This window comes from Artemia sp. Qi Xiang Cuo, chromosome 5 (genome assembly GCF_049724085.1).
Source record: "Artemia sp. Qi Xiang Cuo chromosome 5, ASM4972408v1, whole genome shotgun sequence".
In the NCBI taxonomy this organism is placed as follows: Eukaryota; Metazoa; Arthropoda; class Branchiopoda; order Anostraca; family Artemiidae; genus Artemia; species Artemia sp. Qi Xiang Cuo.
This window is the reverse complement of record NC_142798.1, coordinates 18,382,506-18,394,802: the sequence shown is the minus strand read 5'-3', so window position 1 is coordinate 18,394,802 and position 12,297 is coordinate 18,382,506. Positions and strand designations below refer to the sequence as shown.

Here is a 12,297-nt window from a genome sequence, read left to right as displayed (position 1 = left end):
TTCAGTAGCCCTACTATTTCAAGGTGTTTGCACTGTGAACCTGTTCAAAGTATTACGATCTGCATTTTGTATATCCTTCCTTAAATTTGGATGATCAAGCCATAATTTTGTGTTGATATTTTCTGATGAAAGCTTAACAATGTTCATGATCATTAACAGATAACTTTTTAGTAGATGTACTGTCGATTAGGCTTTTCTGCTTACAACCCCATCTAACCAAAAATAACCCATTCATTAAAAATTTGTGGCTGGTTTGGTTTCTGTAATCCCGGGATGTTCATAAATGCGGTTTCAGCGTCAAAATGCACGGTTTCAAATATGTATTAACAGGCAACTTTGGTTAGCCATTGTATTTGGTTTAGCAGTTTTATTGCCAGTTACACATTTCTGGATCTAATTTCGCGAAATCGAAAAACGATCTGAGTGGAATTCCACCAAACCGTGGGTTCCCACATATACGATTTTTTTTCTGCGAAATATCGTATTAAAAAATCGAAAACGAAATTTGCGTGCTAACGCGATAAATATAATAGGGAGTCACACTACACAATTTATTATCGTCTGATTTTCAGTGGCAAAAATCTCAAAAAGAAAATAGTGTTTCTAAGTTCTAGAAAAAAGAAACTTATAGCCTTGTACCTTCTTAATGAACAGGTAAAATATCAGAACTTTACAGCACGGGGAAATCATAGATGGTTTTTTTGTTTTACATTGATTTGAAGTTGACTTTGAAATCAACCTTTGCTGAATTTGAAAAAAAGATCCATTGAATTCTCAATATCCATTTTTGTTTTTCTTGATACGATTTATTTATCAAAATTATCGCAGTAGTTGAGATCTGTGAACTTGTTCGATATCTTAGAAAATCGGATAGATTTTAAACAAAATTCTCAAACAGCTGCGATATTTGCATATCTGACCGAATACTCATGTTCGCTTGCGAACAATCGTATATGTGGGAATCCAGGATGAGTGAAATAATGAATAATGAATTGAATGAAAAACATTCATTTCATTAGAATTTGTACCTTCTTTGGTGTCTCAAAACCAGTGGCTCCCAAGTAAGATTGGGTCATACCCCACCTAGGTATTTATAAAATCCTGGTGCCCCCCTCGTGACACTGGCCATTAACTTTGGATCTTCTTTCGGTCGTCCTCTGGGCATATTTAATACTAATGAAAAATATTGAATCAATACAACACCTCTTATACAACGTGTAACGTCAGTGCAATACTATCCATGTGTCTTTTTTTCTGTTTAAATGCATATGAATGGGACTTATGTTCTAAAATAACATTTTTTTTTTTCAAATTAAGGCCCTAAATTATATACAGCCGAAGATGCAGTTTTTTTCCATGACCCATCAAAATATTGCCATACTCCACCAATGGGGCCACGTTGGGAACCATCGACTCTAAACCTAAAGTTTTCATAAATGTGTTTTCTCTTGAAACACGCAACTTAGATCATTTTTCTTAATAGCCTCCCCATTGTTTTTCTATCATTCCTGGAAAATCTGACCAGAGAAAATGAGAATAAAAATCCTCTTTAATTTTGCCCTGTAGTTGCTGTAAATGATCTTTGAAGCTCTGAAAGTCCTCCCTCCACTTAGGCTGGCGCTGCAGAATACTGAAAGGATCAGGATGATGCCATTCTTTCCGTGTTGGTGAATGAGTTTTCTCCCTCTTATTATTTTCTTAAAAGTTTCACCTCTCCGCTTTACCTATATGTGTTGGTGATGGTAGCAATATAGAAGAAGTATCCATACATTTTGAGCATACTTCAGGAGCTAAGGCTCAGAGTCACCAGTAAAATGCAGCTTAAGGTCTCTGAGATCTGAGGCGTAGCTTCGGATTTCAGTGGCCGGGGACAAATTCGGCTCTCCCTTCCCCCCACCATCATTACCACAATATAGGTTAGTCATAGTATTGACGAAAAAACTCAGCTTATCGCCCAATCAGAGACCGCGTCTGGAGCAGCTGCCTCCCCCCCCCCCTCTCCCACTAGCTACGCCAGTGTCCAAGATTACAAACTACTAAATATTTTGAGTTTAGATACAAAATCTTCTGGTTTTAGTCAAGAATTTTTCATGGAGATGATGGCAATGATACATTATTTTATCCATCTTATTATTTTCTTGAAACTTTCACCTCTCCCCTGTCCCTGTAAACGGTGTTTTTGGTAAAAATGCAGACAATCCGGTCATACAACGTGAGCATAGGTGTCAACTTCTTGGGCTAGGGGACTCGGCCTTCTAACTATCGAAATTCTTGACCTTAACACTAATTCTGATTTCACAAAGTCAAACGTGACAACCTTTCTGCTAAAAATAATAACAAAAATAAAACATAGCAATATTTGATTCGCAAGCGAGCTTTACATCAATTGTAATTTTAAAATTTTACAAAAAAAGTACGGACAAAACAGATTAAATTAAAAGTTTATCAGGTTATTTTGTATACTGTATGAAGCCCCATACTATATGGGGTTCTTGACTTGTCATTTCTTCCTTCCCTCCTGGTCCTCAAAATTCTGCTTCATTATTAACTTGGCAGTTATGGCCTCTAAAAATATGTTTTTAATAATCGAAACAAGTATTTACTAAGTACTATTTTTGTTTATTTTGTGTATTTTTTTTATTTTTGCTTATTGTTTTGCCCTACCTTCGTATATCTCTGGCATTTATTTAGTAAATTAAAAAAATGCGGGAAAATTAGTAAAATTAAATTAACTGAATTAATTGTAAAGAAGGAGGGGGGAAGAGGAGGAGCAAATTCGCTTGTATAATACATAAATTATGTAAGGGGAAAAGTTCTGCTATATCTTTCCGCAGAAAGTTTTATTTGGGTAGAAATGGTGATTTTTGTTAAAGGAGAATCGGAGAGACGTGGTCTAAGAGGGAGAACATGACTAGGAAAAGTGAATTTGTCCAGGAGTTTTGGAAAGCACTACTGGAAAAGCTAAGAAAATATTTGTTCTTGTTTCCTCTTGGGTACCCTGATCGGCTCTGCAGAGAAGGGATATATAAGGGGCATCTGGGGATAATAATTCTTAGACCTGTTTTTAAGGATGTCTCTATTCTGTCTGATAATTCTTTGAAAATGCTAGGATGTAAAATAGGGTAGGTGTATTCCAGGATTGCGTATGCAAGTCAGAGGAAACTTCTCAAACAGTATACGTGCTTGAGAATTCTCAAACCGGGAACGGGTATTCTCCTATAAATATTTACTTAAAACTTTTAAATTTTTTCTTTTTTGCAATATTTACATTTTATGAAGGCAGTATTCTAGATCTTGGGGTTGAGGGATATGGTGCTTGACTATGGGGCTGGGGGCTGAAAGTTTTGAAGCTCTAAGAAAGCACATTTTTTTTTCTTTGCATAAAGTTTACTATAGATCAAATGATTTATAAAATTGGAGTAGGGAGTCGTATGAACCCTCTTACAGCCCTGTGTCGACAATTACGTAGTTGTTTACTTTGGAGAAAGAGGCAAATGCAGAAAAAAAGGGAACGCTTATGAACGATATTGGAAATTCGTCTAAAATCGCAAACATCCTGGGACTTTGGAAAGGACCGAGCTCAGAATATTCCTTACCCTCTACACGTGTTTCCATAATTGATTTACAGTTTTTTTTTGTTTTTTTTTTTATTTTTTTTTAGATGATGAACAAAACTACTGATTCCAATTGATTGTTATTTACATTTTATAGCGTGATTTCGTTGTTTCCTAATAAATTATCTTTTTTGCATTGTTCCAGGCGTTGCTTAGCAAATATTAGGAGTCTAATGGGGGTTCTAGAAAAATCATTGGAACTTATATTTTTTATTTGTCATAAAATTTGGAAAGAAATATATTTCATAGATTTAAATATGGTCGGTACCAGAATTAAACCACCTAAATAAAATTTAATATATCCTCGGCTCTTAATATGGCATTGGAGTAAAAAAGTGAAAACTTGAATAGATCAGCGTGATGGAGGATTGTGCGCAGATGCGTCGGCCTCAACCGTCTTAATGCAACAGTGAGTTGCTAGTAATAATTTATTCTGCATAAGATATTTTAGAGGTTTACCACAAGAAAAGGGATTCAAGAACTGGAACACGATATCTTGAAAGTGCAGGTTCCTGAAGATGTCGTTAAGGAAGGATTTGAGAGAGAGAAGCGAAAATGCATCGTTCAGTTAAGTAGTTGTGGACGGGGATATCTATTTAATAATCATAATTATAACTTCAATCCTATTTAAATCGTGATTACAAAATATTTGTATTTTTTAAGTAACATTGGGTTTATTTAAAAGTAAAGTATACATCATCGATTCCCTGAAGCAAGCTTGTACGGGAAAAGCTTGTATTGCTGCAGTAGCTGGAGGGGGCAAGTTTTGGCTTAAGGTAGTCGAACCGCTCACCAAGGACAGTGACTTCTCAAGGTGGCACAGCACCTTGGCGAAGCTATTGATTGCCAGGGAGAGCTAACGCTTGTGTCCTGTCTTAAGTACAAGTAACGAAGTAGTTTAGTTCCTTTTACTTCAACCTTACCTGTTATACCTCTAAATCTTCTTTACTTCTAAAGTTTCTTTACCTCTTAAGCACTTCCCTCTTAATCTTACTCCTGGCTTAAGGATTGTCCGTTTATTTTTAACCAGTAGTTAATAAATTGAGAATTCTCGGAAATAGTTTTTAGGTTGCGACTTTTTTATTTTTGCATATATCTGCTAGCTACCAGGTAAGTAATAGAACCTGTTTCTTTCGTATGAATGTTTGAATTCACAGTTGCGAAGAAAATTTTGAATATTTATCTAGATTTTTCTGTTACAATTTGTATTTTACTTTGTAACCTCACATTCATTTAATTAGTATTTAAGAAAGCTCTCTCTTATTTTCTGAATTTTTGTTGTTATTTTTTTGTTTTGTTTTTGGGAGAGGGGGGGAGCTGTGGCTTCTGTAATTTTGCGCTTTTAATGCTTAAATTTAATTCGCCTTATTATAAACGATAAAGTGAAATTAGAGCGATTGTACGGAAGCATATGAAAATTTTGTCTCATATATGTTTCATATTAGCATAGAAAAACAGGGGGGTAAAATACGCCTACTATTCAGGTGTTTAATTTGCTATGGGTAGCCCCCCCCCCCAGACCCAAGCTTGTCCCCCCATCTGAAATTTAGCGTCTTCATAAATCTAGCCAAAACTATAATAGCCTGCACAATTCAAGCATCCACAGGAACAGATCAGTTTTCATTAGCCTTTTTGCCTCTACATGGCTTATTTTCCACTGGCATTTTCACTTGACTTGGAGAATCGGATCCACCCCCCCCCCTCCAGGATTTTGACGAAAATACGCCCCAGCTACTATTTAATGCAAGTTCTGCAAGTTTCAGGTTTAACGTTACTATATTGCTTCTCGTTTTGGCATATTCATTGACTTTGATTAGAAAACCCCTCTTTTATTTAAATATTCGTCCGCTTTTAAATGAAAACCGTATTTGACTTCCTTGAGGGGGTCACCCTTCCCCCAAACATGGCAGCTTTTATTGCGATCTCTTTTGCTACTAAAAAAGCCTGCAGAAGTAAAAATATTTATTGTGAGGACACCACTCCAAATTCTTTACGATCAGTGGTTCAATAAGATCACCCATGGGAAAAAATGAAATAAACCCACATTTTTAATGATAAATTAAAAGAAAACGGTAGACCATCATAAAATTTAATAATAAAATAACCGCTATAATGTAGGTATAAAATTTTGATATGTTAGATATGCTTCTGTATATCTAAATTTTCATAACTAAACTAATTTTTTTTTACCTCTAATTAAATTATAGCAGTCGCTAAGGTACGATTATTCTTGGTCTCTAATACGCTTTTCAAGTTTCTGTCATACCATCCTCCTCTGATAGGGGTGGAGAGGGAGGTTTATTTGACTTATAATTCGGGGAAGTCCTGGGGCATGGGATAAAGGATAGTCAGGGGAGGCAAAAATAAGCCCTTTTTTGCGTATAGATTCGCTTTATTGTTCTTTATAAGGAGTAGTGGAGATTCAGGAGTTCCAGCAGACCTAAAATAGACCCTCAGTTAAAACTTCAGGTCCAGTAAACCTGAAATAGACCTCAGGAAATTTCAATAAGATTCATCCTATAGTATTTTGAATTTTCATGGTCCCTAGGTAAACCTCTAGCATAAAATCTATCGAATAACCAAATAAAATTTAAAGGTACAAGTTCTCAAACATTTACCTTTTTTGTTTCAAGTAAAAAAGGATCTGTAACTCTTAGTTTTTTGTCTAGTAGGCTAGAAAACATATATTTGCTGGATCTAATCCTCTTAAGTGTATATCTCCGTTAACAAATTCTAAAATATTTTCAAAAAATTTAAAATGAATTTTCTTATTTCTGAAGTTAGAAACAGTTTTTTTTTTTTTTTGAGGTCTTATTGCCTATAAGTTTCTGGGAAAATGTTCAAATAAACTTGGAATCACTAAGTTTGGAATTACTTTCTGAAAGGCTTTCCTCTGTACAATTAGTCGAACTCTATGAACCAAATTTATTTATGTGCATATTCTTGTCCGAATCATAGTTATTTTTCAACTGATGACGTTATTATAGTTTTGTTTTTGGAATGTTTAGGAGAAAATATTTGCTGATGTGATTCTAGGCTCTGTCATGCATGTATTTTTACACTAGTATACCATCAATTACTACACTACTAACATGTATTAAATTAATGTCTACCATCACTGGTAAGTGGTTTCAATAGGGGGAGGGGGTAGCCCCCCCCCCCACAGATTCCCCTAAATTTTGAAAATACATTTTTTGGAGATATTTTCATCGAAAAATACCTTTTTGTATATTACTTATTGAACAAACATAAATTTGCACCCCTCCCCTATATTTTGAGAAATACATTCCTCCATTCCTCTAAATTATTATTAATTTAAGACTCTGTCACTTGTATCAGTAGATCAGCTATTTTTCATTAATTAGAAATTTTTTTAAATGACAAAATTGCTTTTGCTAATTGTGCCTTGCAGGTGTTACACTATTATATTTTTATTACTTATGTTTATTTTGTAAATTCTTACCGCATTTTTATCGCTATTATGTATATTGTATTTCGTGTTATTACCACCTGCAAGATGGACATGCCTAGTAGTGTATGGAAAACCTTGCTGCAGTCCCTGCTTTGCCACAATAGTCGCTATGATATTGCACACTTTACTTCTGTGTTTATTGGTAAGTTCAAATTTTTTTGAGAACAATTCATTTAGCCCCTGTGGTAAGAGTTTTACAAATTAGAATCTCTTATCATGGGGCAACGGTATAAGCCGATTGCAAATTATAAAAATCGCGATATACATTTTTAGAAGAAAGCGTTTTAAATTTTGTCAAAATTTACGTTAAATTACGTCAAAATTTTATTTCTGGTGTAAATGGTATGAAAATTTAAACTTTACCTCCACCCCCCTAACGTGCAAATATATACCCTAAATTGGTATATATAGGGGTGGAGGTAAAATTCATTTCCGACAAAAATGATTTTTATATTTGGAAAGAGCATAAAAAAAGGTATCGAGTGGTATAGTCACTTTATTCGTAAGTCAATAATATGACTTGGTAAATATTTGCCAAAACTTTATATGCCCCCAGGGCATAACTTACAACCCTTGTCCTGAGGACTGTGAGGGGGTTGTCATCCTCAAAAACCTGATTTACAGAACTTAAAACTACGTTGAACAAAATGGCTATCTCAAAATTTTGATTGGATGTGTTTGGGGAAAAGGTGGGCGTGAGAGGGGGGTTAGTTACCATCCAATCACTTTCAACTATTAAAAAGGGCACTAGCCCTTTGAATTTCCAATAGAATGAGCCTTTTTTGAAGTTTCTACGACAACACCTTCTATAAAAACATTACATGCCCCCAGGGCATAACTTACAACCCTTGCCCCGAGGACTGTGGGGGAGTGTCCTCCTCAAAAGCATATTTTCTATCTGGAATTAACTACGCTGAATAAAATGGCTATCTCAAAATATTGATTGGATGTGTTTGAGGGAATGATGGGCGTGGAGGAGGGGGGCTAGTTGCCCTCCAATCACTTTCGACTATTAAAAAGGTAACTAGTCCTTTGAATTTCCAATCGAATGAGCCTTTCTTGAAGTTTCTGCGACAACGCCTTCTATAAAAACCTTATATACCCCCAGGGCATACCTTACAACCCTTGCCCCGAGGGTTGTAGGGAAGTGTCCTCCTCAAAAAGATATTTTCTATGAGTAAACCAACTACGCTGAACAAAATGACTGTCTCACAGTTTTGACTAGTTGTGTTGGGGGGAATGCTGGAGATGGGGCGGGGGGGCTAGCGGCCCTCCAATCACTTTCGACTATTAAAAAGGGCACTAGCCCTTTGAATTTCCAATCGAATGAGACTTTTTTTGAAGTTTCTATGTCAACGCCTTCTATATAAACCTTATATGCCCCCAGGACATAACTCAAAACCCTTGCCCCGAGGGTTTTGGGGGAGTGTCCTCCTCAAAAAGATATTTTGTATGTGGAAATCAACTACGCTGAACAAAATGGCTATCTCAAAATTTGGTTGGGTGTGTTTGAGGGAATGATGGGGGTGGGGGGGGGCTAGTTGCCCTCCAATCACTTTCGACTATTAAAAAGTGCACTATCTCTTTGAATTTCCAATCGAATGAGCCTTTTTTGAAGTTTCTACGACAACGCTTTCTATAAAAAACCTTATATGCCCCCAGGGCATAACTTAAAACCCTGGCCCCGAGGGTTTTGGGGGAGTGTCCTCCTCAAAAAGATACTTACTACCTGGAAATCAACTACGCTGAACAAAATGGCTATCTAAAAATTTTGATTGGATGTGTTTGGGGGAATGATGGGCGTGGGGGCTGGGGGGAGCTAGTTGCCCACCAATCACTTAAGACTATTAAAATGGGCACTAGCCACTATGGTAATTGATTCATAATATCAAATAAAACCAATCTGAAAAAAACAAATAAAAGCTTTTTACATATATCCTAGGACTGTGTACTATATGAGTATGATTTGTAATAGCGTAAACCTCATGGCTTGTCGCGTAAATGGTAAACACAAACTTAAACTTAGAAAAAAGGGTGGAACTTTACCGCAATGGCTGCCATTCCTTAAGATTTTTTCCACGATCTTAGAATATTAGTTCTGAACCTGGGATGTTGGTAATAGTACTGTATTTTGCAATTTTGGGATATCAGCGAATTTTTCTTGGGAGGCGGAGGCAAAACAAAGAAAATGTTATTTTACGCCATTAGTTTTTAGTGTTAATACAGAAAGGGGTTTCAGACGGACCTATTGAAGAAAAACTTGTGTCAGCTTTTTTGTGGAATAATAAAAAACAGTTTTTTGCAACAGTCGAGCTAGATATATAGTTTGCCTGCGCTTTGTTTTTTCTAATGCATTTTCGTAAATATTAATTATAAAGGAAAATTCTTAATTTAATAATTCTATTTTTACCATCAGTAATTTTTTTTTTCCTTAAAAATAAAATAAAAAAAAATAAGAAATACAATTAAAAAACTCCAAAATACAGTATATTTCAAAAATTAGACTTCCCCCCCCCCCCAATTGAGCCCATTGCTCAATTGATGAAATTTTTTTTCATCAAAGATGAAAATTTTTTCAACTTTAGTCCGAAAGCTTTAACATGAAACTTTGTGCGTTATTTTTTCTTCGATTTTCGTGTCCCCCCCCTCAAACCTAAAGAAAATGGCAGCTTTTATTGTTATTGTGTTATTGAAAAAAAAATGGTATTGCTATTGTTCTTTAAGAATTGGTCAACTAGCGTTATTGTTATTGTAGTTGTATTTTAGCTAAATAGATCAACTATTTTTAATGTTATTGTGTTATTGTAGAATATGATATTGTTATTGTTCTTTAAGAATTGGTCAACTTGCACATTATTTTTGTATAGCAACGTGTGATTTGACGATTTCCACAGTTACTAGTTTATCAAAAGTTGTGGTGTCATCATTAGCAGCAGCAGCAAGGCTGATTTGAATGATATGCGTCTTTATATTTATACTATTCTAGGCTGTTGCTTACCCAGTCAATGGGGATGATTCAAAGTCTATAGAGATATTGCCATCGATAAATCACATAGTCAAAATGGACCACACAAATAAGCCACAAAGTGAAGCAGATGTAGTAGACAAGACATTTGGAGATATGCTGTTTTTCAAAAAAATCAATGGGGATTATTCAAAGTCTACAAAGATAGTGCCATCAGTAAATGAGATAGTCGAAATGGACCACACAAGAAAAGCACCAAGTGAACCACTTGTAGTAGACATGACACTTGGAGATACACTGTTTCCAAAAGAAATTAAAGAAGCTGATTCACGATCTTCACACATCTCTCCATTTCCAAATAACGAAGCTAAAAAAGAAGACGACCAAAATTCGTCTTCTGAACCAGACATGGTATATAAGAAACTTGGAGACATGCTTTTCACCAAAGAAAGCTGGGAAGAATGGAATAGTGTCCATGGTATTAAAATGGGAGACATGAGGGTATCATTGAGGCCACAGCAGAAGAAAAGAAATATTAGATGGCCAAAAGATAAACAAGGTAATGTTATTGTGCCCTTTACGATCGATTATGAGTACTATAAGAAACTTGGTGTTACTAATTTTCAGTTTCTGTATGACGGATTTAAACAATGGGAAAAGGGAACTTGTGTCAAAGCAGTGCCCTTTAAAAAAGTTAAGAACAATCCACACTTTAAGAATGGCAAGGGAATATTATTTGTCAACGCCCGTAGAGATGAGTGTTCATCTTATGTTGGAAGGCTAACAAACTACCGTCAGAACTTAACTCTGGGTATTGGTTGTTTGGAACCTAATATAGTAGCCCATGAGTTTGCACATGCTTTAGGTCTCGGCCATGAACATCAGCGAACAGACAGGGACAAGTATTTAGCTGTGTTCCCATATAATATGGATGCGAACGCCCATCTAGATATGAACATCGAGCCATGGGACAACTTTAACGTAAGTTTTGACTATTTGTCAAACCTACATTATGAATGGAAAACTGCTGCTAAGAACCCTTATTCATTTGCCCCAACAATGCTTCCGAGGGACCCAACCTTACAATATCTTATTTCTGGCCTTCACTCGGTTACTCACTTTGATAGACTAATCCTTAACAAAGCATATGAGTGCACTGATAAGTATGCAAAAGACTGTGGCTTTCGTTTGGATTGCCTGAACTTTGGTTATTTCGGGCCTGATTGTACTTGTATATGTCCTGAAGGCACAGGTGGGATGTACTGCGAAACACGACTTTCTGCAAGACTACCCATTTATCCTCCACCAGAATGTGGTGGCCACATTACTGAAGAAGGAATTTTTGCCACACCTGACGTTCTGAATGCTTCTATTACCTGCATCTATTGGATAAGGCCACCAATTTGTCAAGTGGCTAAAGTAACTATCGAAAGCTCCACCATTAAAAAGAATTATCATTCAGAATGTGACCCTGAACATCTTGCAGTAAGAACAGGAAATATCTATGAAGCTGATCATGGTTTCTTATGTGGGAGAAAAACTGCCCCTGGCACCGAGTTTCATGGCAAGCCTGATCTGGTTTTGGAATATGGCGCCAGTGATGTTGGTCACGTTAAATCCAGTCTAAGTTTTTCTGTTGATTTTTACCCAGACGCTTTTTGCAAGCCCCCACCAAGAAACAATAAGAACGAATGTATTATTTATGATAACGTAGATGGTTCTTATATATTGTATTCGTCAGAATCAATGGATGAAGAATGCCATGCGGAGATATCTTTTCCCAGAGCAAGCTATATTCGTATTGTATCAAGAATATTTGATGTACCATCGAGAGACGAAAAATGCATGGATGGGGGTATTTATTTTCATGCTCAACATCAAGGGAAAATCAGTCACTGTAACGAAGAATTTGTCAATGATGTTATTTCAGGCAACACGGTGCGCATCCATTTTGTTCCGAGTCTGTCACTCTGGTCCAGAAACGGATTCAAGCTTGTTGTTTTACCCCTTTTTGAAGCCCCAAGTAATATTCAGTAGAATGTTCTCTTTGAGTGATGTTGGATCCTTCTTGAAACCACTAATATTGGATGTCACTGCACAGATTTTGTTTGTATATGCAACAAAATATGTAAATATTAGAAATTAAAATTATTCAACAGATTCTTGGAAAAAGTTTTGCAAATTAGGTGAAGGAGCAGTAATTTTATTATCATTATCAATGGGCATGTTTGTGCCTTTTTTTTAGA

At 36.0% G+C, this 12,297-nt stretch overlaps 1 protein-coding gene across 1 annotated transcript; it reads left to right on the top strand.

The window, feature by feature from the left end:
* The first annotated feature begins 7,195 nt into the window (after positions 1-7,195).
* On the top strand, positions 7,196-12,088 carry LOC148951900 (uncharacterized). The gene is made up of 2 exons (XM_089089100.1): positions 7,196-7,228; positions 10,073-12,088. The coding sequence occupies exons 1-2, from the start codon at positions 7,196-7,198 to the stop codon at positions 12,086-12,088; spliced, it is 2,049 nt and encodes a 682-aa protein (XP_088945226.1).
* Positions 12,089-12,297: the final 209 nt, after the last annotated feature.